Source organism: Simochromis diagramma, unplaced genomic scaffold (assembly GCF_900408965.1).
Source record: "Simochromis diagramma unplaced genomic scaffold, fSimDia1.1 OVJJ01000438.1, whole genome shotgun sequence".
NCBI lineage: Eukaryota > Metazoa > Chordata > Actinopteri > Cichliformes > Cichlidae > Simochromis > Simochromis diagramma.
This window is the reverse complement of record NW_024387263.1, coordinates 1,005,584-1,032,211: the sequence shown is the minus strand read 5'-3', so window position 1 is coordinate 1,032,211 and position 26,628 is coordinate 1,005,584. Positions and strand designations below refer to the sequence as shown.

Below are 26,628 nucleotides of genomic sequence, written 5' to 3'. Positions count from 1 at the left end.
CTCTTACGTCCAGCAGAGGCAGCAGCGAGGCAGCCCCATAGACTTCCACAGTAAAAGACAGAAAACGTATTGTTGTGATCAAAGATACAAACAAAGAGAAGAAAAACAGACCCAGCTGAACACACAAAACACAAACAACAAAGTAAAGAACAAAAGGTTTCTGCAAAATGATCACAAAGAGACCAGAGTGATTGAAAATAGACAAAAAATAGAATTTATGACAAGGACACGCCAAAAACAACTGACAAAAGACACTGAGTGATCACAGCGGTAAAACTCCAGACGAAAAATGACCACAAATAGCAAACCAGAGACGTGCAAAATGATACAAACAATGAGATGAAAACGGTGAAAAAATAGATGCAAAATAAGTGAAAATAGAAACTTAAAATATCCATAAACAGAGAAAAAGCTCTTTAAGCTCCTCTAACGTCTGCCTGGGCGTGTTTATTCAACCCTTCAGAGGTCCAAAGAGAGACTCTTCTCCAGAGATGGGCAATAACGATGTAAGGGATTACCATTGCACAAAAGGTAATTAGATTACTGTTACTTTCCCGTAAGCACGCCGCGTTACTAAAACCGTGATTTTTTTGCAAGAGTGTCTCAAGAACAATGACGTAAGCGAGTGCGACGTTGTGACAACAGCTGTGTGCAGATCAACAATGGATCACATATCGATTGTGGGAGAGAGTATGAGCGTGCAGCGTTTAAAGCGTGGAAGTACTGACCTTACTTTGAGTTTGATTCCGTAAAAAGTGACAAAAACATTAGTGTCCGCTGTGCGTGGGAAGAAAACTTCTTTTTAAAAAAACCCTAAACTTCTGAGCAAGCATGGGAAACTCACAGAGAAACTCGCGGATTCTTCAACTGACCGCGGCACACCTGCACCAGGGTAAACCTCCGCCTGCTTTACAGGTGAAAATAGAGCAACAGGACCACTGACTTTTTGACTTTATTTATTTTCTGCTGTGTTTTACTTGCATCTATTTGAAAGACTGAGTGTAAACACAAAAAATATTTTATTTTATGTGCTGGAATGTGCAGAAAATAGGTTTAAATGTTAAACTAATTTCTTCCAGTCAGAGAATGTTGCATATAATTAAATTTTTGCTTGATGCATAAAGTTAAAAGATTAAAACTGATAAAAACAAGTTTTAAAAAGAGACTTTTCCATTTGATTACATTTTGTATGATGGATTATGTAGAAAAAGTAGAATTGGGCTGAAAGATCTATCGCTTTATCACCTATTCAGGTTGTAAATCGTGTTTTTAAAAAGTAACTAAGTAACTAATTACTTTTGAAAATAAGTAATCAGTAAAGTAACGGGATTACTTTTTGAGGGAAGTAATCAGTAATTAGTTACTGATTACTTTTTTCAAGTAACTTGACCAACACTGCTCTTGTCCAAAGATGAGGTGGATCGTTGGCTGTGACAGGTCCTCGGATGTTTTCATGTTTCTGTGAGGAAACTTTTGGAAACACTTCACATGAAGATCAAAGTGTAAATGCACTCTGTGCCCGCATCAGGCACACTGGGCGCACCTGCGCAGGTATAAACAGACGTTAACGCTGGGGCGGAGTGATACCTCTTACTTCTCTCTGCCGCTCTTTGTTCCCTCCGCCCTGGTAACCCACCCCACACCCATCTCTACCAACCTGCTGCTGTGACGTCACGCAGGTGGCGAGCTAATGGAAGTGTCACCAAAACAAGACGTCACGCGGAGAGGCCGACGTGATAGGCTGAGAGAGCAAACCACGGCGCAGCACGAGGACGGAGGAGGAGGAGGATGGCGGTTGCTATGCAGGTTGTTGAGGAAGAAAAAACAGTTTAAAGATTTTTTTTTCATGTTGCCTCCTCCTGTGCTCGTGCACGCGCTCGCAGGCACAGAGACATGGTGTAAAAACCTGCTGGAAAAATAACTAAATAACTTAGAAGGCAGAACACCTTCATTTCAGATCATCCAGAACAGCACAGATTATTAATATGAAATTAAAAAAACAAACCTGAATGTGTAATAATTTAGTGTCAGAAATGAATTCATAATTGACATGATTTTGTTTCTGTATAAAAACAGCTGCTCATCGTGGGATGGGAAGAAGGGTCCACACTAAACACTGACTCTGCATACATTTCATTTAAATGACAATAAAGTTCTTTTTTAAAAAGACAATCATGATTATTCTTTTGATATCTCAGAAATGTATCAGAAACAATCTAGATTTAAAAGTGAAGCAGCAAAGTGTCTGAAACATAGAATTTGTGCCACCGACAAAACTTTAGCCCAAGACTGTTTAACCACAGAGCCTTGCTCTGCGTGAGGCACGGTGACAGTATGAGACAGTAACAGAGGTAATAATTATCATTTTAATACCACACTTATTATTTTGAATGTATCTTTCGGTGTAGTTTTGCATTTAATTTTGCAGTTTTCTGCATTTATTCCAGTTTTACATCATTAGTGTATTGTAGCTTTACACGACTAAAACTTCTCAGGACTTCATTTAATGTATTTAACGAATGATGGCATGTATGTGTTTGTATATATATGTATGCGTGTATGTGGAAATATGTGTGTGTATGTATGTACGCATGCATACATGTATATATACATATGTATGCGTGTATGTTTGTATGGGTGTATCCGTATGTTTGCAGGTGTATGTATAACTTGTACATATCTTTCTTGTGTAAATGTAAATTTGTCTGTGATTGTGTAAATACTTACCCTATTGTGTACTTCCCACACATAGAGAAATGCCAAACAGCCTTTCATTGTTCTTGTAACAGTGACAATGAAAGCTATTCTGTTCTATTCTACTCTAAAAGTAATGGGTAAAAGTCAAACTAGGGTCAAAGGTCAGAAACTAGCAATATTTATAAAGCAACAGATAATTTCATGCTTTGTATTGGGACCATAATAAAATGAATCGTCACTTTCAAAAACAATGAATAAAAAAATAATAATTTATTGTGTTTATTATTAACAAACAGCAGTTTGTGGACGTTCGGGAACGAAAAGAGACACGTCAGTGTTTTTGGACGGACTTTATGAATGAGACATAAAATTAAAAAATTAAAACGAAACGATAAAAAAATATTTGAATCCAGCTTGACAATAAATAAAAACAAAGATTTAAGATTTTTAAAGAAGGAACCGCTGTTTGTTTTAAAAGTGAAAAAAAAACAAACATGTGGTACGTCTTACGTCACCACGTTAACCCCGAAGCGGAAGTGAACACGTGGGGTTGAGGCACGGCACCACATCGCATGTTTGGAGGCCACGAGTCTGTTTCAGGTGACTTCTCCTCTTTTCACGTAAATTTTACCAAGTTATTGAAGAACTGACGTCACGGCGTGTGACGTTTAGGGTGTCCAGTGATTTTAAAAACGTTTTAATGAGACCGTTTCCGGTCTGAAAGCTGACCTGAGGGAAAGTAGCCAGTTAGTTAGCCAGTTAGCTGGTTGTCAGCGCTCGTAAATATCCAGGTAAACAGACAGACAGGTGTGACTTCGGGCTTTAAACCGTCACTGCTGGTTTTCAGGTGTTTCACAGGTAAATCATCCACCTCTTCCTCCGTCTTCATCATGGCTGTGAGAGCCGCCTTTGAGAAAAACAACGAGATCGGCTGCTTCGCCAAACTGACCAACACGTACTGCCTGGTGGCCATCGGCGGCTCCGAGAACTTCTACAGGTGAGTTCACCTTTGAACAAGCGCCACGCTTTGATAACTTTGAGGTGAAGTTGGGACCCAAAGTTACAGCAAGATGTCATCAAGGTGCGTCACATTCCTCAGCCTTTATTATAACGAGGTGTGTTTCCTGCTACCGGAGTCAGTCCAGGTGATCCGGTCTCAGTCAGCTGTGTTATAACAATAAACTTAATAATCTCCATCCATCACCACTTTGGTAAACACCTAGGCGTTCCCTGGCTCCGCCCCAAGGCCTCCTCCCTGCAGGACGCCTCACCTGGCTCCTTTCAATGAGGAGGAACGGCGGCTCTACTCCGAGTCCCTGACAGTGTGATTCTTTCAGTCACTACCCAGAACCTGTAGGTGAGGGTGGAGGTGTAGATCTGCCACTAATTCAACAGCTTCACTTTCACACTCAGGTCTCTGTTCACCAGAGCAGACCGGTACAGCATCCACGTCGCTGCTAACGCTGCGTCAGTCCATCTGTCACCTCCCACTCCTCCCTCCTCTCACTTGTGAAGACCCTGAAATATTTAAGCTCCTCCAGTTGGGGCAGTAACTCCTTCCCGGAATGGGCACTCTGCCCTTTTCTTGCTGAGGACTGTGGCCTCAGACTTGGAGGTGCTGATTCTCATTTCTGTTGCTTCAGACTCTGCAGCTAACGCTCCAGTGTGAGCTGGAGGCCACCAACAGAGCCACAGCATCTGCAAAAAGCAGAGATGAAAGTCCAACAAAGTGGAAGCCTCGTGGCTACTGATCGTGATCACTGATATCCGTGTTTCACTTGGTTCTTGTTGACGTATATTTTCCTCGTCTGTTGGAAGTAATCTGATGTTGTGTGTTCAGTGTGTTTGAAGGGGAGCTGTCAGAAACCATCCCAGTGGTTCACGCTTCCATAGCAGGCTGTCGCATCATCGGGAGGATGTGTGTGGGTGAGTAAAGCTGGATAAATGTGTGCAGTGTATGCATCCCTCACAACACACCACCGCCTGCCTTCATCTTTAAACATGGCCGTCGCACTCCTCTGTGCTCGGACCGCTGCAGTCAGACTCACTCGACTCGTTCCCGTTTGTTCAGGAAATCGTCACGGCCTCCTGGTTCCCAACAACACGACAGACCAGGAGCTGCAGCACATCAGAAACTGCCTCCCAGACACCGTGAGGATCCAGAGAGTCGAGGAGAGGCTGTCCGCGCTTGGTAACGTCATCGCCTGCAATGACTACGTCGCGCTGGTCCATCCCGACCTCGACAGGGTGAGACAATCAAACGCGCCCCATCCCTCGGCTGTTCTGAGGGTTACATCGTTTTGTTTGGCTGGAATAATTCACGTTTTACTTAAATTAGTGAAGTAAAATATGAAACTCTTCTGTACTCGCCTGTGAAGCTTCTAACCTCATTCAGTTCACTCAGATATTTTTTTCAAGCTGTTTCGGTTTAATGTTTCAGGCTGTGCATTTACTCTACAGACACTGTATTCAAAATATTCTTCAGCTCATCCTCTTCCTTAAAGGTCACCACCTGCCACACTGCAGCAGCTTTAGTTCACTAAATGATTTTTCCAATTAGAATTAAAGCTTAAATAAATTCATTTAACTCTTTTTAAAATTTCACTAATTTTTCCAACTTGGAGGATAATCGTCATTTCAGTCCTGACCAAAATAGTCGAGCAGATGTTCATTTGAGAAAAAAAAAACACTTTATTGAAATTTAGCTGATGTCTGAGGTTCAGTTAACAGCCAGGCAGCTGAAAGTCCCGCCTCCCACAGCCCAGTCTGTGCACAAGCATCTTCCTCTGTTTCATATCGAGGATCCTCGTTTGGCTCTGAGCAGATTTCACAGGAAGAGTCCAAAGTTTCCAAACCGGAAGGTTTCAGCTGAGGGGGGAGGCCAGGAGGAGAGGGAGGCCAGGAGGAGAGGGAGGCCAGGAGGAGAGGGAGGCCAGGAGGACACCCGCCGTTTTTTATCTTTCCTCTGGGTTTGCATCATCGATTGAAGATGACAGCGTGCCATTATCACTGTGTGCTGTTTGGTCTTTGTGTTCTTCCACACTGAGTGAAATTGAGTGGAGACTGACTCAGAGTCTGAACTCTGTCAGAGCTTCAGACACAGTCAGAAACCGTCACATTTACTGAGGTCTGCAGCAGCGGTCCCCAACCCGCGGGCCCCGCCCCCTCTGCGAGTCGTTTGGTGCTGGCCCGCGAGAGTTGAGAGGTGTGACATTTATGGGTTTCAGGGTTTTTATCGTTAACTCGGTTTCCCTGGGTCTTTTCCCGTGTTGTAGTTGTGTCTTATTTTGAAAGAAATATTTACATGTTACCATAGCGACCAGAGAGCATTAAGGAGCAGAGAGGAGGACGTTACCCTCAGTGTTGTTGGTGCATTTCAGGAGGACGCTGCTAATAAAGTTACACAGTAAATTCGTGTTTATTATTATATTTACAGAATACCACAGCTCTTGTCTCGGTCGTATCATTTTGTTTTGTTGTAATTATCCGCGACACCTTCAAGGCCGGTCCGTGAAAATATTGTCTGACATTAAACTGTCTGTGGCTCAAAAAAAGTTGAGGACCGCTGCTGTACATCCTGTAGTTTGGTTTCTGGAGGGCGGACGTCTGCGCTGTAAATGAAGCGTGAGAGTGAGACATCTGAGGCATGTGACCTGAAACTCTGGTTCGTGCTTTCTCAGCCGGCTCAGTGCAGGAGCTGTGTCACGGTCCTCGCTGACATCTCATCATATTTGTCCCTGTGCAACTTCATCCACTTCCCAAAAATGAAAATCAGTTGAGGAATTAGGGCTGCTCAATTAATCGAATTTTAATCTCGATTACGATCTGGGCTTTCAACGATCATTAAAAATGACTGAGCCGATTATTAGCACCTCCCTCATGCTTTACTCTCGCGCTACTCCGTGTGGCAAATCGAGCGCACCTCTCACGTCACAACAATTAAGAGGACCCGAGGGAAGCTCGGGAAGCTAAGCAGAAGTTATTTGGAGAGGAGAGTGACTGCCGTTGGTTGAAAAGAGAGGTAAAAAAAAACTTCAGTGGTGTGGAAACATTATGGGTTCGCGGAGTCAGACGTGGATCAAGTAGACACAGTGTGTAAACTTTGCTACAGTGTAGCTGCACCACAGAGCAACACTGCAACGTTCACTAAACATAGATGTTTACATTTTTCATTTATTTCTAATATTGCAAACATTTGCACTGTTATCAATATTTGCACTGTTTTATATTATTTTTTAAAGTCATTATTCAATACATTGTTTTACTAACCCTTTAAAGCCGGTCAGAGCAGCACGCTCCGTTTTGCGTAACTATTTTTAAATCCCTGTAGAACCGGAACCGCGTAAGCTAGCGCAATAATTTGTTTTGCATATGAAACCAGAGGAGTTGTACTTACATCTGATGCCATCAGCTTGTCCTCGGTCACAGTTTCCTTCCACATAAAGCTTTGCAAAAACTGCATAAAAAGCGCTTGCAGGAACAAAAACACATTATTCATAACACGCTTTGCCGATACGATCAGCTGTTCGTAACACTTCCCACATTGAAACAGACGTAAAAAAAAAAAAAACAGACGTCAGCGCGAACTATCGCATGTCCGCCATTTCCTGCCCGGAACCGGAAGTGATGTCATTTTCGCTAAAAATGTAGTTTTTTACTTGTAGGCCTTAAAAGCCTATACTGGTGTTTTTATAAGTCATGTTTGACTTTTCTGAATAGTTGCTGGGATGCTTAGGACTCGAATTGCACTGCTGGAAATAGTTTATTTTGATGCACGTGCTGTTTTCTTTGCAAATTTGCATCATAGGATTGTTTTTTTGTTTTTCCTGCAGTGTATAAAAATTGGTGTATCTCCAAAATAAAACTATGAAGACACTCAAAATAAATTTCCTGTTGTTGTAAACTATTTTTTGCAACTTTTTTGTATTTAAAGTTTTGAGGGATAAACCTCTTAAATTTCTCCAAGTAGAAATATATGTAAAGAAAACAAAAACGATTTTCAATTTTTTTGTAGTTTATTGCACTTTTTTGCAATTAATGTAGTTACTATGGACTTAATGCATACATATCATTAAAATCTAGGCTGTAATGGTTGTATTGATGTATAGCAACTTGAAATGCTCCCAAAAATGGCACTACAGCATGTAAAAAAAATAATATAAGCTCTGGCGGACTTGGTTCTATGGTAGGTCTTAAAGGGTTAAATAAATATCGTCAAATAATCGAGATCTCAATTTCAGTGAAAATAATCGTGATTATCATTTTTGTCATACTCGAGCAGCCCTATGAGGAATCAACACTTGGACACTGGAGGTGATCCACTTCCTGTTGCAGAGGCACAAGTACAAGGGGACATAACAGGACCTAAAAAATGTCAGCCGTGCTGAAAACCAAGGAGAGACCTGATTTATCAGATAGTGTGAAACAGGTTTGCCTTGTTTTTAGCCGCCTGATGGGGTGTAATGTGCTACAACTGTCAGAAGGTGGAGGTAGTGCACCTGGAAGCTGCTTGTATGCTGCTCACACTGTGTGTTTGTACAGAGAGAGATTCAATAATGGAGCACTGAGGTCATTGAAAAAACCAAAGAGGACTACAGCCAGCGTTTTAAGTCAAACATTAAATTAAAACTTGGGAGCGAACAGCGCCGTGTTTGTGTGTGGTGGAAGTGAATACAACAATCTGTGGCTGTGAGAGCAGTATGGTTTTCCCCGGGTTCATGCTGACACTCACTCTGTTCCCAGGAGACAGAGGAGATCCTGGCAGACACGCTGAAGGTGGAGGTTTTCCGTCAGACGATAGCGGAGCAGGTCCTCGTCGGCTCGTACTGCGCGTTCAGCAACCAGGGAGGCCTCGTCCACCCAAAGACGTCGATAGAAGATCAGGACGAGCTGTCGTCGCTGCTGCAGGTGCCCCTGGTGGTGAGTGCAGCCCGCACGCCGTCACGTGAACTCGACGGTACGAGACGCATTGTAATTTTTGTCACCGGCTTCCTGTTCAGGCGGGCACGGTGAACCGGGGCAGCGAGGTCATCGCGGCGGGGATGGTGGTCAACGACTGGAGCGCGTTCTGCGGCCTGGACACGACCAGCACGGAGCTGTCGGTCATCGAGAGCGTGTTCAGACTCGGTGACACGGCGCAGCCCTCCGCCATCGCCACCAGCATGAGGGACTCGCTGATCGACAGGTAACGCACAAACACACCTGTACTCTCACGACAGCGAGGGCTGGTCCTGCGCGCTTGAAGCAGGATCACTGCCTGCAGCTGTTCCTGCCTCTGAGGGACAGTAACTCTGATTCTGGAGCTCGCAGGTGGAAATGAGGTGACGTGTAAACCTTGTAGTCTGACCTTCCTCCTCTCTGCTCTGTTTCCCATCAGCATGGCGTAGACCCGCCTCCCGTTTGCCATCGAGGAGCTCTGCTGCCTGAAGCTCTGCCGCCGGACTTCATTTCTGCACCTCACACTTCTCCTTCCACACAACACGACTCCCTTTAACTCCAACAGCCTCCTTCTGTTTCTCCTTTCGTACTTCCAACACCTTTTTCCCGGGTAGAGTAAAACATCCTGGCAGCTGAAACGGTTTCACAGGACCGGGGACGGGCAGAGAGGGAAATAATGCAGAAATAATAACCCTGTGGTTACACAGTGACAATGTGCACCTGTGCTGGATGTGATTATTGACCCTGATGCTTCAGGTACAGAACGGCTCGATTAGTCTCTTAAAGTCAGTCAGAACACATTTGTATGACGTGTTTCTGTGCACTTACTCTGAAATGATTTCTGACGGTAACGATGAGAACGCAGTGTAATTAGCAAACACAGGAAACGCTCCTGCAGAGATGGATGTTCTTCCTCAGACTGTGTAACGAGACAAACTAGACACGGAGGAAGTTTCTTAATGTCTTGTGTGTCTTGTATAAAAAATAAAGCCCATCATCTTTTTATCTGTTTGCTGCTTTTTCTGTGTCTCCTTTCAAAAACTCACAGTCAGGATTGACCTCACAGCTGGAAAACCTCCATAAGAGGTTTGTAGGAAGCCGGAGATGATGTGCAGCTCCTGGAGTGCACCGAAGTGAAGACTGTTTTAGAGGGCAAAGCTCCAAGAAGTCGAAGCTTTTCCCTCTAAAACGAATCTGGTGACCCTCAGGAGGGACTCCACCCTCAGTTTGGACAAAATTGTCTAACAGGAAATGAGGGCGAGATTTTATTTCTGCACAGTGATTGCTTCTGTTTTTTTAATACTTGGACTCACTACAACACACGAAGGTTTCTCAACAGTGTTTGCAGATTTTTTCCTTTCCTTCTCTAAAGCTTTCAGGAGTTTCGGTGAATTCTGACCTGAGGTGTTTACACCTGCAGCAGCAGACTGTCCAGCCTGAACCCTCAGAGCAGCTCGTTGTTCTATGATACGTTTCTGTTTTGTAGAGGTTCACACATTCACCTGATTCAATCCCAGGAGGAGCATCTGGTGTAAAAATCTGCTGCATCAAACATGGAGCCCCCTGCTGTGGTGACCCTTTGTAGCCCTTTCAGCACGTCTAATGAAGCCATGCACAGCGTTCCCTTTATAGTATGAAAACTGTGAGTGGGAGGACCTCGAAGTGCAGACAGGTTAGTTTTTCCCAGCTTTTTTGAGCCTCTGGGAATGTTCACAGTATGAGGCCGAAATCTGACTCGAGTGGGAACTTCCCTCTGTACAGAGCCCCCTGTAGGCTTAATGGTGACATCTTGAGCAGTTTATTATCATTATCAGTAGTTTGCTGTTACTTAGAGATGATGTGTTTTTCCCACTCGTCTCTTTAGTTGTTGTGCAGATGGTTTCATGAGGTTTGTACCTGCAGCTCATCTGTGAGAGGATGAATGTTACAAACACTTTTTCAGCCAAACAAAATGTTTCAGACGATTCTGTTGCATCACTCCTAAAGGTGTCAGGTTTCTTGAAGTTCATCTGACGATGTCAGTGTTTCACCGAAGCTGCTCTGAAGTCAAACGTAAGTGGTCCTAATGAGCACCATGACATCACAGCTGTGTCGATGGAAGATGTAAATAGGGCTGGGCTATATCATACCGTTCACGGTAATACCGTGTAATTTTGGGCAACGATAGGAAAATGAAATATCGCGATAGAATATGGGTAAAAAGCGCATGCGCAGTGCCTTTGTTTACATACGCACATTGCGGCGACGCAGAATGAGAAGAGCGAAAGCGGATCGTAAAATGAAACTTTTTTTATTTTTTATTTTTTTTATTAGTAATATAAACATACAAACAAAGTGCACCATATATTACAGATTCAGAGAACAGATATTTCTTACATATTAGCAACTTTCATACATAGTGAAAATAAAATATAAAGATGGGGTCACATAATTTAACAGATTATTAACTCACTAAATCAAAATCTTCCATAAAGGAAACAAAAAAAGCAGCCTTTTTCTTTTTAACTAAAGTCGAAGATTTAACCAACAGGTTTAAGTCGTTTTTCCAGTAAGCTTCGTAAAATGAAACGGATGAACCAGAACTGGTTTGTAAAAATGCTGCAGCTTCACTGGTGTGGAACTGGTTTAGCTTCCGTCCGTCAGATACACAACAAAGCACTATTTTTGGTAGCGCATGCTAGCGGGCCGGTATTACCGTATTGTTTGGAAAATGCGGCGCACTTAAAATCAATCCTTTGATTTTTCTGAAGGTCGACAGAGCCCCTTATAATCCCGTGTGCCTTATGTATGAACTCTGGTTGTGCTTACTGACCTCGAAACGATTTTATGTGCACGGCGCTCGAAAATCTGTCAAATGTTTCAGTACGACTTTGCTGAGCTACGAAGCCGCACCGCTCGATGGATTGTCGGAGCATTACGGCATCGTAGGCGGAGCCTCGCAGAGTGATACGTACTGTGCTTCAACATAATATTACCGTATTGTGTGTGTATAAGCTCTTTTTCAGTGTTGTGGATATTATACATGGTTATGCTGAGTTTCCACTGAAATGCCTTTTGGTTAAACTGTCAGCGAGGAATTTGCACTGTTACATGTTTATATAACTTTAATGCACATAAAAAACAGCTGCTTGTTTAAGTGAAAATACATTGATGGTTTTTTTTGCACTAATAAAGTTGTGGAGTTGTAAAGTATTTTGTCTAGTGTCAATTATATCGTCAGTTATATCGTTATCGCAAATTTTTAAATGTATATCGTGATAAATATTTTTGGTCATATCGCCCTGCTCTAGATGTAAACATCGCTTTAAAGGAGGCTCTGAAGCGAGGAGGGCACCACAGCGACTCATCTGCCTCCACCTCCTCCTGTCTCAGCTCCACCCTCTCCAAACCATCACAGCAGGTCTCACCACCATCTTCTAAACCTTCCTTTTCACTCTTGCTCCTCTCCTTCTGTCACAAATAACCTCTGATACTTTTGTGGACTTTTCTTTGGCTTTTAGAAATCTGGTACAAAGCAAAGACAGCACATCTCTCCTGTCTGAGCTCAGCTGCTTTGACTGACTGTAAAATAGACAATATGTGTTTTTAAAGCCTCAGTTTGGTGCATCAGCTCCATTATATACCACAGGGTCGCTCTGCTGTTGTCCCCAGACTCTGGAATAGTCCAACAATTAAGTCAAAGCAGGTGGAAACAGGTGTTGAGGAACTTAAAATGACAGAGGTGAAACATGGTTTTTGTCCTTTGTGGATGTTTTCTTGAGGATGGGTGGGAGCAGACGTGTCAGGATTACTTGACTATTAAGGGTAACTTTCCACAGCTGTGACAGGTTTAATTATAAACGGTGCTTCTGTGTAAATAGTCAGTGGCTGCTGAGCCAGGAGACAAGAACAGAGCTTCACGAGATGAAGTGAACTGTAAAAATCAGACAAAGGATGTAAAAAGTAGAGTTCAGTGTCTGACGAAGGAGTGGAGGATGAGTAGTCCTGCTGATACCAAACCAGAGTCAGAGTAAACACAGTCAGACGACAGAGTACTGATGTTTCTGCCAGAAAGCAAAGAAAGCTTCTCAGGCTACTTCAGGTGAAACACAGACTTCACAGCACGAAAGCAGCGAGATGGTTTCAACACCCGCACAAGACGAGCCTCCAAACTTCTGCACCAAAGTGACGAGACCAGAACTGAACTTTGAGATGAGTCAGCACAGGCTGGAACAAAGCAGGGAGGTGCAGCATGTTATCAGACACTGCTGCTGGACGAGCCGCAGTCCTCGGCCCGAAAGATGCAGGTAGCTCGACACTGATCCAAAGCACGCAGCCGAGTCGACCCTTCAGTCGCTGGATCTCAGTACGATGGAGACAACCCAGGACCTGCAGGCGAGTTCTCCCACCTGAGAAACTGATGCACAACTATCGCACAAACCTTTGAAGGAGTGTCGTCTCATCATTTATTGCTACAGTCAGGTCCACAGTTTGGTGTCCAAAAGCAGTTTCTATAGTCTTGCCTCTGAACACCATCGCAGTCAGCAGACGTCTGAAAGTGACTTCACACAACAAAGCAGAAAAAAGCAGAGTCATCATTTTAAAGGCAACTTTTTATTTATTTATTGGCAAATAATCTGAATTAGGTTGTAGCAACGCATCTATGTACACCCTCAGTACAGTGACAACGTCAGAAAGCCTAAAGAAACACACACTCTGTAATACAGCTCGATTATACGATCCTTTAAACGAACACGGGTCTTTTTTTTTTTTCAGTTTCAAACATATTTTCGCTTACTTTCAGTTTTTGGTTTGGGAAACATCAAAAAGGACTAAATGGAAACAATACAATCACATCCAGAGCTTAAAATCAACAAACATTTATAAAAAAAGGAAAGTAAAACATGCAGGTTTGTAGTGCAGAACTTTTTTTTGTCAGTGAATTCCTGTTAAAGACGGAAACGAGGAGCAGATACAAAAAGAGAGTTGTTATACAGCAATTACTAAAAAAACCTACACCAAGTCTTTTTTTATATATTTGTATTAATTGATGTGCAAAAGAAGCTCATTCAGATCCTACATTAAATACATTTATTATGTGAATGCTACCGTGGTGTTGTTACAGGGAGGAAGCGCCGCCGCAGCGCCTCAGCGTGTCAAAATAAAAGCATAACAGCCTCCCGCCGTGTCGTCCCTCCCGTCAAACACACCCTACTCTGAGTGTCTTCGGGACCTCGCGCCGTTGTGCTTACGGGGTCGTGAATGAAGACAGACGATATGAACGGCGAGTGTTTTTCAGCGTTAGTGTCAGGAGAAATATTGCACATGGAAAATTACTGTGAATGCTAACAGCTCGATGAGGATCACAGTAATCTTGAGCCCGATTGTCAGCCGATGGTTGGCCAGCGTTGGCGCGCTGAGCTTCGGCTGACAGGAAACAAACTGGGAGCTACAAACACAAACTAAACTACGTTTCAAACAACAAAAAAACAGATTCAAAATGAGTTTAAAAAGGAAAAAATGAAACTTCTCAGACTCTAATCTTCTAGCTTACACATCTGCTGATGCACTGATCAGCTTTGACTCCTTCAGGCTACACCCTGACCTCCGCCTGCCTGGTTTCAAGTTTGATACGTGTGTAGCGTAACGGAGGAAAAACCGATCGGTTAATCAATCACGCATCATCGAGACATCGTTTAAAAACTTCTTTATCACTAGTCGGTTTGTGTCACCCTTTCAAAATAAGAGAACTCAGCCTGTGGGGGGCCAACAGAAGAAGGGAGGAAAATCCGATCGGATTTTTTTTTGAAGGAGACACAGGATATTCTCTGGGTTTCGGAGCTACTGACTGACCAAAGTGAAGAAGGTGCTCGACTACGACAGAGAGAAAGAGAGGGGGGTGGGGGAGAAAAGGCGCTGCTGGAGGCGGAGTTTCTGGTCGTCCGCCCTTTCTTCTCTCACAGCACCCGAGGACGTCCCCGCTCTCCCTCCCTAGCAGCGGCCGAAGGTCTCCTGCGAGGCGTAGACCATGTAGAGGAAGCCGTCCTCGTCTCTCTCCTGCTCGTAGATCTCAGAGATGGACGTAGACACCGACACCATGCTGTGCTGGTTGACCAGCAGGAAGAAGGCCTGCGTGGGGTTCAGCTGCAGTCGGCGCCTGGAGGAGGGAGGAGGGAGGATTATGGTGCTGCTGCTACAGGATCGCCAACACTCAGTTTGTTATGACAGAGGTACGACAGACGAATCAGGGCAGGTCACAGATTTACAAAAAAAGGAAAAAGTTTCAGACGTTAAAGGAAACGTCAACAGTCAGCGCAACTTTTCAAGGCTGAGCGTTTACAGTGAAGTGGAAAATTTATCCACCCATCACTTCACTTTAAAGGTCAAGCTGGAGATAAGATCAGTTATCTGAACTCCTGCAACTGACATATCCTTCAGCCCTGCAGTGGGTCACAGAGGTGTAACCAGTGGGTGTGGCTTCACCTCTGCAGCAGGAATAGAAGTGAAACTGGGAGATGAAATGATCTCTGCGGGTTTTCCAACACTCGACTGTTTTTTCCAGCTGTGCCTCCTCCTGCTGCTGTTTCATAGAGACTGAGGGTTCAGAGGGTCGTACTACGGAGCGCGGTGCTGAGGTCAGAGATTTCTGTTTCATGAAAGCGGCTCTCCTTTCACCTGGCTAAATCACCATGGTAACTGATGCTGAGCACACCACCTGGTCAGCAGCAGGTTGTGTTCATAGTTTGGGTTCCTGACATGATGTACGAGGCACCGCCGTATAAAACGTCTACATTCTTGCCTCTGAACGACACGACCACAGCCGCCGGGCATAAAGCGCACACTTTAATCCCCGCCTTCCTCTCCCATCCGCTCGGCTCAAAATAAAGAGCGCCTAAAATCACTTAGAATTGATTGAGAAGTCGATCACGTGAGTCCTGAGAAGGTCCAGGATGAGCGAGCGCATTTTTCTAAAGGTCTTACATCGGCCGCCCGGCTCTCTGCGTATTGATTTTAATATCCTTTTATGTTCGTTTAGAGCTTTTAATCAACAAGCAGCAGCCGATTCACCGAAGGCTGAACCACAGATCACTTTCACCATCGATTCATCCGCTGATTATTTTTAAGATTTATTTTGTCCATAAAAGTCTCCAGTTAGTGAATTATTACTCAAACTTGCCGGTTATCATTTCCAAGACTCTTTAATCAAACCTGCACATACTGAGTCTGCATCAGGAGCAGCTTCACACATCTGAGCTGCAGGTAATCAGCTGTTATCTCTTATCTGTGGCTTCTGGCTCTTTGATGAACCCATCTGACACTTCTGACTTTGTTCTGCTCGGTCCTTCGCACAGCTTCGCATCACACCACATCGTTTCACCAGCAGAGCTTTTAGGCTGCAGACTCTTATTTTGAAAATTAACAGGCTATATGCTGTTCCTGTGTTGGACCTGTCGTCATCTGCGGGGCTTCGGGCAGCACAACATTACAGTTAAATGAAGAGCCGTTGTTTCCTGAGCAGAGTCTCAGAGGAGATCGTCGAGGACCTCCCCGCTGCACCAAACCCCTACAGCGCCCCCCTTGGGTGGTGGGCCCACTGGGGTGCACCAAGCCTTCTTTAGGCTAAGCCCAGCTGTGGCTCCAGGGTGAGATCCTGGAGACCTTGTCCTGGGTGGAGTACACTGCAGCCTTGATTTTTTAGTCATCACAGGATCTTTGCCTCACACCGCGGCTGAGACAAACGTGTGCTGAGCACTGAACTGAACCCTGCTTCATTACAGAAACTCTGACGGAGCTTTTTCTAAACACTGAGGATGTTGAATCGAGGAACACTTCTGCATTATCATTTTTCACCTCCCTCCTCTTTCATTTTCCAGCCTCAGCCTTCACTTTAGAGGCCAACGCTTTCATCTTGTACAAACTCCAGCACGCTGACCATCTGTAAATCCACTGGTGCACGACGGACCTACAGCTAATTAACTCTTATGGCTGATTGACATTAAAAAGATCTTATTTCTGCCTCCTCAGCATTTGGATGATAATTATTACCAGTGGCCTCACAAACCACAGATATATTATGGTTTATTATATGTCTTTACTGCTGGACTGTAAATTTTTTAATTTATTGGCCCATTATTCTGTGAACAGAATGAGCCTCTCCTCCTCATCAGGCAAACTGAACTGTGCCAGATCCACCGACCTGAAACTGCAGTAAATGTATTTTAAACACTACAGACTACAATGCACGCTCACTGACAGCTGCACACACAGCTGCACACATGCCAGCTAATAACCTGCAGTGCTGATGCTGGTGCAGCTCTGCTTACCTGATGATTTTGACCAGCTCGCTCATGTTGACGTGGTCCGGTACCAGGAACTTGGTCTTGTCCAAAACGGGTAACTGTTTCTCTCCCTTATACCGTTCAATGATCACCTGCAGGCACAAAACACACAGACGAGCGTCACTAAGACAAAACCTGCCCTACAAACATAGACTGTATACAAAAGATGCACACAGCCACCATGAAGTCTCTGATTGGTTAAAGTTCTGCTCTGTAGGCTTGATTTTAGCATTTTAGCTGCTGCTGTTCTTTAAAACTACACATGACCGTATTTGAACTGAACCTCAGACTTCTTCTAGTCTAAGCATGTCGGACATTTTAACATGTTCTATCTAATGGCCAGCAGAGGGCGACTCCCCTGTTTGTCGCGCTTGCTAGCCTCAAGTCTGTCTAAAGAAAACACAATGTTCATTTTGTAAACAACAGTTGCACTTTGCTTGCAGACAGTAAAGACGGAAAACACTCTGCTTTGAAGTTTCAGAAATAGGACTCAACAACAGGTCACATGACGTTAATCATGTCCATCTTTTATGTACAGTCTGTGGTCGAAACCTGATTTTCTGGGAGTCTGTGAGCTGTAAGACTTTGAGGTAATTATTTAAAGTCACATCTGAAATTTTAGCTCACAAAGACAAAATTTACAAAACTTGATTTCACATTAAAACCTGTTCTGGGAAATATGATCTAAATCTTTAAATATAATCTCTGACTGGAAGACATTTTTAGTACAAGGTCAACTGTGGACCGAAGCATCACATCGATCGCTCTGAAGTGGAGACTGGTTTGATTCGCTGCTTCCTGCACTCCGGTAACCTCCGGTTCATCCCAATGGAATCATCTTTATTTCCACTAACAAAGCTCAGTGAAGTGTGGTGTGATTCAGTGTGAAGCAGCTTACGGGGATCTTGTTGGGGTGCTGCTCGCGGATCTGCTGGACCTCTTTGCACCGGTCAGCTGTGGAGAAAAGACACAAATGGTCACAAAAACAGAAAGTTCATTTCTTGTTCAGTCGAACCAGGAACCATCCTCGCTCTTATTTTGAAAGTCCAGCCAATGACAACCAGCTAACTCTGACTTCATGTCTGCTTCCCTACAGTGAGGCTGGACATGTGGGTGTTGCCTCGACTCCTGTAATCAGACAGACTCCAGCTCTACCAGCTGGTGATGGCAGCCATCCGTCACCTCTGTAGGGTCAGTTTAACCAGAACCTGCTTCATGTGCCGCTGCGCTGAGCTCACCAAGGATACTGTGGCCATGATGGTGAGTTCATCAGCGGGGCAGCTGGTTCCTGCTCTGTTGTGCTCCAGGATTCTCCTGGCTCAGTATGAGCTTTTATGAATGCACTGCACACATAAGCACGAATTCATTTATTATCTAACAGAATGTGACTTTGTGGAAAACACTGGATATTTTCATTATCTGCATTATTTAAAGTTCTCTCCTCTCCAGATGGAGACTGAGTTTGTGTTTTGTCAGAAAATCCACAAGACGTGACAAATGTTGCGTTCCAGATGAGGGAAAAATGGAACCGCAGCTCTACAAGGCTACAAGTTTGTGTCCTCGCTGCATCCCTGTTGTGTACTCTAACCTCCTGCTTCCTCGCCATATTGTAACGTTTCATTTCTAGTGTGATGTGTGAATGCATTCAGAGATCACAGAGCTGTTTAGTGCAGTGCAGAGAGCCATTCCCCCACACAGCTGCAGCAATTAGTCAGTGAACAACACGGTTGTCAACTGGGAGACAACGAACCAGCGACTGAAAGATCATTTTAGTCGGTTTTCAGGTAAAGACTCCTTAAAGCTTCTTAAAAGTGATGAAAAAAAATGACATGAGAGTAAACTAGGTGTAGTCAGAGAGGATCTGTTTAACCACGTGGTTAATTAGCATCAGTCTCTTTGGCTTCTTCTTTCACACTAAGTCTTTTTTATTTTCGAGGCAGAGCTCTGGCGTTTGCATCTCTTCACAGCTTTGCATATTATTATTATGTTAAACGTCTCCTTTAATGCCCACAGGCTTTCCTTTCAGTACCCATTTCAAGCTTTGCAATGTTTTTTTCTTTTTTTACTGCCTCACTATCTAATTTTACAGCATGCTGCCCTCTCTGAACCTCCTACTGGCCTATTTCAGAAAAACTGCTTTTCCTTTTTCAAATACCGGCCGGGTTCAAAGCTCAGGTTGCTCAGAGCAGCATCAGCTGAGTGTGAATGGCTCCTTTGTTTCAGTGTGGAGGTGTTTATTGGAAGCCAGCTACAGTCCTGCTCCAGGTTCTGCAAGATCACCTGTCTTTAGTTTGAATGTAAATATTCGTCCTCACTGGGCTCCTGGAGAGAGTCCCACCTCCCACCTCTAAGATCAGGCTTCACATTTTCCTTTCTGATCAGCTTTATGAAGTTAGGGCTGGATCAGGTGACCCCGAACGATCAGCCTCGACTATACTTTTCACGTCCACGAGGACACAAGTGAAAGAAATTTTGGTATCAGACGGTGATAGTTGATTTTTTGTGATCGTGAAGACTCGTCCACAGAGAATTTGCATTACAATGCACCAACTACCATGCACCCCAGGCAGCGGCACAACAGGAAGATTACTCAGCCGCTGTGCTTCCAGCTGTCCGAATACAAACCAAGGCTGAAGTCTGTCTTTATTAATCGCATCTTCTTCTTTCTTCATCTACCATCAAATTTCAGGAAGAGGATGCTGAAATAATGATACATCCTTTTCTTAATGGCTAGCAGAGGGCGACTCATCTGGTCGCAGATTTGCAGAGGTTCATGGGAAAACGGCCTGCTCCCTTGCTGTGACCTCAGTAAACTTTTTCCTGTTGATAGGCTCAATCCAAACAAGATGGCGACGGGGCAAACGCTCAGCTCAGGGCTTCATAACAGGATTTATGATGCTGCAGTCGCGACGCCCGTCTTCAGTAATGTTTACACTGAAATCTTAGTCGTCCGAGAGCGACTCTTTAATGAAGCGTTTAAATATTTGCTGAGTGACTTTTTTGAAAACATTATTGTATCTGCTGCAATGAACAGACGACTGGCTGTTCTCTCTTCTGTGGTTTGCTTTGCCTTCCATCAAAAGGTGGAGGCAGATGGCTGCTTCTCCCTGAGAATGGTATCTTCCTGTTAAATGGGTGTTCATTCTCCCCACTGTCGCCATGTGCAGTTCACAGGAGATCCTCTGATTGTTGGGGTTCTGGGGGTGTTTACCCTAACATGAACTGGTGCTATATGAATAAAAGTGAACTGGAAAGTGTATTATAGTAACTCCAAGTGTGGTAAACATGTCCCCTGTTGTGTAACACTTCTGTAATGTGTGTCAGTGTGACACAATTCAAACAGCTGCTAAACAAACACGCACAGGTCTACGAGAGCGGCTGAAAGCAGGTTATAAGCACAGAGCAGAAGGCGGTGAATGCAGCGTTTCTTGCATCTCTGCTTCTCTGTAAATGGAAAGATTATGCAACGAGCCGGACTCCGGGCTCCTCCCTGCCCGGCTCTGGGGGGCTGTCTCTCGACCTCATATTTCAACATAAATCGCTGAACACGTGTGTTGGGATAATGTGTCAGCACATGTTGTTTTTCCTTTCAGCAAACACAGACCAGTGAGGTGATCCGGCCGTGTAAACGGAGGCCTAGCTGGCTGCGAGCTAGCCGGACAGTGACCCAGATGGCCCTTTAACACCTCTCGGCCCGGAGGCTGCTGCCTCACACAGTAAAAACGGGATTTTCACCTTTGATTCGCGACTAAAGAAATACTCTGTTAGCCTACCCACCCTAGCTCCCGGACACTTGTAGCAGCTACAGTAACACAGCACCGACACCCTTTCACTGCACTTTAAATACAAAGAGCTGAGCTAGGCGGCTAACGGGCTAGCAGCTCAGCGGCTGTTTGCAGGCACTTAAGCCAGCTAAATAACACCTTCCCCGGGGCTTTCTTACCAAATGTCCTCCTTTGTTTGAAGGGTCTGTCGGACGGCATCTCGGTCCCGGTTATTAAACAGTTATACACAAATGAATAACGCAGTAGTTACAGCCAACAGCGCAGGTCCGTCTCTTCGGTTCGAGTCTCTGGTTCGTCTGAAGCCAAAACAGCTCCGGACAAACAAAGACAGTAAACCGAGCCTCTGACGTCACCCGCTGCATTTAAAGGGGCCGTGCATCGATCCCTGAACCCAGAGAGCAGCTTTGCATTCACGTTAACAGAAGTGCAAAGTTTAACTAGTTATACAAACCAGCCCGTGATTCACACGGTGGGTTAGAGTTTAACGCGACACAGCAGCGTTTTCATTTTGTACTGAGAGGAAATGACGAAAGGTTCGTGAATCAGCTGTAATGTCAGGCTGTGTTTTGCTTCAGCAGGGGCGTTCCTAGGTTTGTTTTAGAGGAGGTGGGGGGATGGGGTGTCTCAGTGATCTCTGATGGTTTTGTGTTCATAGACATTTTCATATACTTTTCATCAGCTGTGTTGATTTTATCGATTTTTCTCCATCTATGATGATCTTCATCTCGTTGTGATTATGACTATTTTGTGTTCACTCGCTGTTATTTTTGGATGTTTTTTACTTTGTGCCTTTGATGACTGTTTATAAAGACAGGAAGACAAACCTGAGTGTTATTGAGAGAATTAATGAGATATGTGCTGTAGTGGAACGTAACTCGAGTACTTTACTAAAGTTTTAAAAGTTAGAATATAAAACCCCAATTAAACAATAAAATAAAATTGAATAAAACGTAAATTTGAAATAAAGAATGCAATCATTTGCAGATCTCATAAACTCGTACTTTATTCGTCCATGGGAGATGAGCAATGAAAGGCTGGAAAAGTGAGCGGTACTAAAAACACAGCTGGAGGAACATTTAGCATGTCTGTGAGTCACTGGCAATAGATCAGTAATGTGTTTGGGTATAAAACAGCATTTAGGGAGGCAGAGGTTTACCTGCAACAGAAACTGCATCATAAAAACGTGGAACATTTTCAGAATGTTGCTCCTGATGTAACATTTGAAAACACTGAATATCTCCTCATCTAGAATACATGATATCACTGAAAGATTCTGAGAATCTGGAGAAATCTTTTTGTGTGAGGAACAAGGCTCGGAACATTTTTTCAGTTAAACCATATGACATGTTTTCTATCTTCTATTGTACAGAAAAATGGGTTTATTAGATCTGCAAATCATTGTATTTTACAGTTTCCCAGATTTTCTGGAGCTGAGGTCATGGTTGAAGTCAAAATATTTTTATTATGTTGCTTTTGACTTTTCTTCCGTTATATTTTAGACGCAAATCTTTTACTTTGTACTGTGTACAAAGCAGTGTGTAAGAAACGAATCTTGTAGCTGAGGATGATTTTAAAGCGATGCACAAAAAAATGAAAGGACTGTGAAATGTGAAAATGATTGCTTTTAGCAAACGCATCAGCTGAAACCTACCAGCTGACTCTGCAGTTCTTCTCTGCAGTGATCTGTCAGACATGAAGACTGAAACACAGCCTCAGAGTCCTGAAATCAAATCTTTGGCAGAACAACAGCAGCAGACTTTTAACTTCCAGAGGTTGAAAAAAAAAAGCTTTTTTTAAACTGGTTTTGAGGCACATCAAAGCATTTTTAAACCAGATGTAATTGCTGACTCTACACATGCACTCATGTCCTGTTCTTTTCAATAATGATTCAAAATTAGTGTCCCTCCTACATTGTAACCCTAACACCAAGCGTCATTCAGCTGCTGCTTTTCTGCTGGGTTGTTTTTGGATGTTTTTCCTTGAGGTGACACGTCGACCTCTTTTTGTCTCCTGAATGTGTAACCAAGCAACTGGATGATATTTCAAGTAGTTTTATCTGCTTCCTCCTTTTTACCAAAACACTCAAATGAAGCACTCTTAGCTGATGATAGATGCACGAGTCTCTTATTGAACAAGAAAAAACCCCAAAAAACCAGTAACGAGACAAAGACACGGGACAGTTTTCAATTGTTGTATTTCTTAATTGTTACAAATGAACAAACTTGACGCGAGAGCAGGGACGTGTTTGTAGTGTCGCTCTCTGCTCACAGGTGAAATACTGCTCCTTAACATTTTAACCATCAAAACAATAAATAACAATCTGCAGTTTTCCTTTAAGGTGAGCTAAATAAAACAAAGCACGTCCTTCGTTCTGCCTCGTATACTGGACCTGCAGACCAGCGTGCTCTGCTCCAGTCATGTGTCTGCGACTTCACTGGTTACTCGTGTATTGGCGTGCACGTCTGGCTGCTTGCTACACATGAAATAAACGGTGACATGAGACGCGCGTGCACGTAAACACACTAACACACACACACACACACACACACACACACACACACACACACACACACACACACACACACACACCGAGGAGCTGGAATGCTAAAACATGGAAAAAACACACAACCCAAAAATCCTCCTGCAGGCCGACTGACCGTCCTCGGGATCACACATCCTGACCTTACAACCTTACTTCCCATGAAAAAGCTTCTGCTAAACACAAATTTTGATTTAATGAAAAGAAAAAAAAAACTGGGCCGTTTAAATGAGAGTGATAAAGAGAGCGAACAGCCAGACGTCAGCTCCTTCATCTTCAATCTGATGGATTCTGGATGACGATGAGGAAAAAGTCTTTATCTGTTAAGAAAAAGGCAAAAAAATTAAACGACTTGAGGAACAAAAGCATCTTAAATGTTCACATCCAGCCTTTTTAGCCAGGAAATAATCTGAATAATGGGCATTTTAATATTTTAAAATGTAGAGTTTTAATAAAAACAGCTGATCTCGGGTTTTACTAAACTGCTGCTGCAGCTGTAAAATAATCTTCACTGCCAGATGCCGACCTCTCTGGACTTGGGCAGGATTTTTTTCTAAACTTCTCATTTCTGGTTCACATGGCAAGTGGCAAAACAATTCTTATGGAAAGTTATGTAAACAGATAAAAGGCATCATTTGAATGCCCGACTTTCCCCCAGAGGAGGAAACTTGTTTCCCAAAAGCAGCGACTGCAGGGCTGAAAGATGAAACCGACACTGAAGAGCCACAAACTGCAGCTCACGTCCACCAGAGGCTCCAGCATTGAGTCATCCCGATACAAAAACCACTTCTATGGATAACTGTGGATTATAACAGCTGAACGGGGGCTGAATTTTTCTTATAACACTTCCATTTGGACACCAGGGCTGTGGCCTCTTTGACAGACAGGTAGATGGTGGCTGTCTGCTAGGCTTCAGCTCAGCTAATGGGAGCGTGTTTGAGCCTTTTGAAGCATTTATAAGTCAGGTTAACTGGAATAACAGCGTTTCATTTTGGGTGAATGGAATTCATTTAGCAGTAATTCCCAGCAGATGCTCTCACCTGGAGCGATCATGATCTCGTTCTTCTTGGAGCGCACGCGCATGAAGGTGAGGTCGTTCTGGGGGTCGATGTCTCGGATGGTGCTCCTGGCCTTCATCACCAGCTGGTGGATCAGCCCGGCGTACTGCACCGTGCTCGAGTTGTCCAGAGTCGACTTGATGGGGATTCCTGAAGGGAAAACATTTATGAGATGGACATTCACACGTGGACCCAGTAACCACATCACACCTTATTTTACTGGTTCTCTGCTGCTGAAACTGAAGCGTGACAGTAAAATAGATCTCAATTACTCAAAAAAAAACAAAAAACAAAACTTAATTAAAAATAGGACGAAGAAGGAAAATACTTTTGTCTTCGGTAACATTTTGTCCTGTCAAGTTACAGGTAAAGTATTTAAATTCATAATTTGATGGGATTCCAGCTTTATTATGTACCAAGGAAAATGTAAGTGTGGTAAATTAAAGGAACAGGGGTGAATAAAAACCAGCAGACAAAAACAAACACATCATCAATAATAACGTCATTTCACAGAGTGAAAAACGTGCATGTGAAAGTTCATGTATGAAACAAGCATTCCTGGTTTTTATGGGATTATCACAGCTCGAAGGATTGTTTTCCACGAATGACAATTATGTTTTCCTTATAAACTAAATGTTGTTTAACTTGTTATTGATCAGGTAGTGAAACAATAATCAATATGTGGAAGATTTATTTTTAGTATTCGTGAAGATGAGTGAATGCTGCTGCAGCACTAAGGATGCTTCTCAGGTTTATTTTGCACTCTATGATTACTGTAGTGTCTGCAGACGTTGTGATATTATTATCAACATACTTTAGGTTGTGCTGCTTTTAACATATGAAGGCAGTTTATTCAGGACAGAGCAGTGCACCATGTTTCAAGGTGCTGAGAACATTATTTTAATGTTTGAATTGAGTCTTTTACTCATCAATGTGATAAAATCAGTCCCAGAAAGGTCTCTGCCAGTGGCCTCTGTCTCCATGCTGGGGGTCTCGGTCTGTGAGGGAGTTTCCTCCTCCTCACTTTGTTTCTTTCACTGTTCACTTCTGTTTTCTTGGGTTTGTATAAACTGATCATGAATCGCCTTCCCACACACAGCTGTGAGATTGCTCCTTTTTATCTCTACAGCCTACATGTGTTTGCTCAGCACAAACAGGTCATGTGACGGCACAACAACAAAACACAATGAGACAGAGAGGAGGAGGAAGAGGAGGAGCAGGAGGACCCTGTTTGTAAAGGGATGTCTACTTTCTGAGGAAACACTCTGAAACTAAGTATCACGATCTGATACTGACACTGGTACCGATATATCAATATTTGGATCGATCCAGGGTCAGTCGGCTGTTTCAGGTGTAACGGGAGGGGAGGAGCCAGAGATAACACGTGCAGGGAGCAGGTTAGGACAGGGTCACACGGTCTGTTACCATGGTAACCGATTAGGGAAGGGTCACAGTGTCTTATCGTGGTAACCGACTATAAATTTAAGTTAGGTTTTATTTTTCCCGACAGAGACCTAAAGTTTGCCTCAGTTTTAACAAACCCGGAGTTTATTAAACCTGAGTTCTGGATCGGACCCCGGAGGACTTATAGTTGCTAAACACACGGTGGCAGTCACAATAAGAAACACGCAAAGAGCGGAAAGGTCTTTAAAAGAGGGGATGAAATGACATCATTGTCGTCTCACCCTCTGAATTGGCGACGATGATTCCCTGAACCCCTTTCTGGCCCTGAATCCTCTTCAGGGTTTCTTCTACTTCGGCCTGAGGGACGGAGACAACAGTGATCAGTCATTGCATGTGAGCTGATAAAAGGATTTAAATCGTTTAACACCGCAACAAACACAGAATTAAAATAATCTCCCAGCGAGCGCGTTTAAAGGTAACACAAAGGGAGAAACGGTTAAAAATAAACCGACAACGCCCGACTAGCAAAAGCAAGCTAGCTTCAGTTAGCAATTTATTAAATTCCGTCCTGTAAAACTGATAAATTACAGTATGATGGCCAAATATGTGAACAGTTTCACCAGATACTTGTCAAACTGTCCTCTTATCCTACCATTTTCGTTTTTTTGTGGAGAAATTCGTGCCAAAAAACCCTCTCAAAGCTCTGCAAACTAGCAGGCAGCACTCCGGTTTTGTTGACGGCAAGCGAAGAAGAAGAACCTCCGGGGCAACTGCTACGTTTACTGTCCAAACCGAAGAGTCGGATTTCTCAACTATATTTTTCACGGGCTCTTTTATTCCATTTCGCCTCGATAAATTCCATTTTTAAGCCCTTGTTTTTCTTTGTCATA

At 43.6% G+C, this 26,628-nt stretch overlaps 3 protein-coding genes across 3 annotated transcripts; 1 reads left to right on the top strand and 2 right to left on the bottom strand.

The window, feature by feature from the left end:
* The first annotated feature begins 3,167 nt into the window (after positions 1–3,167).
* On the top strand, positions 3,168–9,639 carry eif6 (eukaryotic translation initiation factor 6). The gene is made up of 7 exons (XM_040002384.1): positions 3,168–3,297; positions 3,545–3,694; positions 4,538–4,623; positions 4,769–4,944; positions 8,440–8,616; positions 8,697–8,881; positions 9,074–9,639. Exons 2-7 carry the CDS (start codon positions 3,588–3,590, stop codon positions 9,081–9,083), a joined length of 741 nt encoding a protein of 246 aa, XP_039858318.1. The 5' UTR covers positions 3,168–3,297; positions 3,545–3,587; the 3' UTR covers positions 9,084–9,639.
* Positions 9,640–13,208: 3,569 nt separating this feature from the next.
* Positions 13,209–21,067, bottom strand: map1lc3a (microtubule-associated protein 1 light chain 3 alpha). The gene is made up of 4 exons (XM_040002382.1): positions 20,896–21,067; positions 17,851–17,906; positions 16,938–17,044; positions 13,209–14,770 (listed from the first exon to the last, which is right to left on the bottom strand). Exons 1-4 carry the CDS (start codon positions 20,933–20,935, stop codon positions 14,605–14,607), a joined length of 369 nt encoding a protein of 122 aa, XP_039858316.1. The 5' UTR covers positions 20,936–21,067; the 3' UTR covers positions 13,209–14,604.
* Positions 21,068–22,914: 1,847 nt separating this feature from the next.
* On the bottom strand, positions 22,915–26,522 carry dynlrb1 (dynein, light chain, roadblock-type 1). The gene is made up of 4 exons (XM_040002383.1): positions 26,391–26,522; positions 26,020–26,095; positions 24,317–24,484; positions 22,915–23,596 (listed from the first exon to the last, which is right to left on the bottom strand). Exons 1-4 carry the CDS (start codon positions 26,391–26,393, stop codon positions 23,553–23,555), a joined length of 291 nt encoding a protein of 96 aa, XP_039858317.1. The 5' UTR covers positions 26,394–26,522; the 3' UTR covers positions 22,915–23,552.
* Between the last annotated feature and the right edge of the window lie 106 nt (positions 26,523–26,628).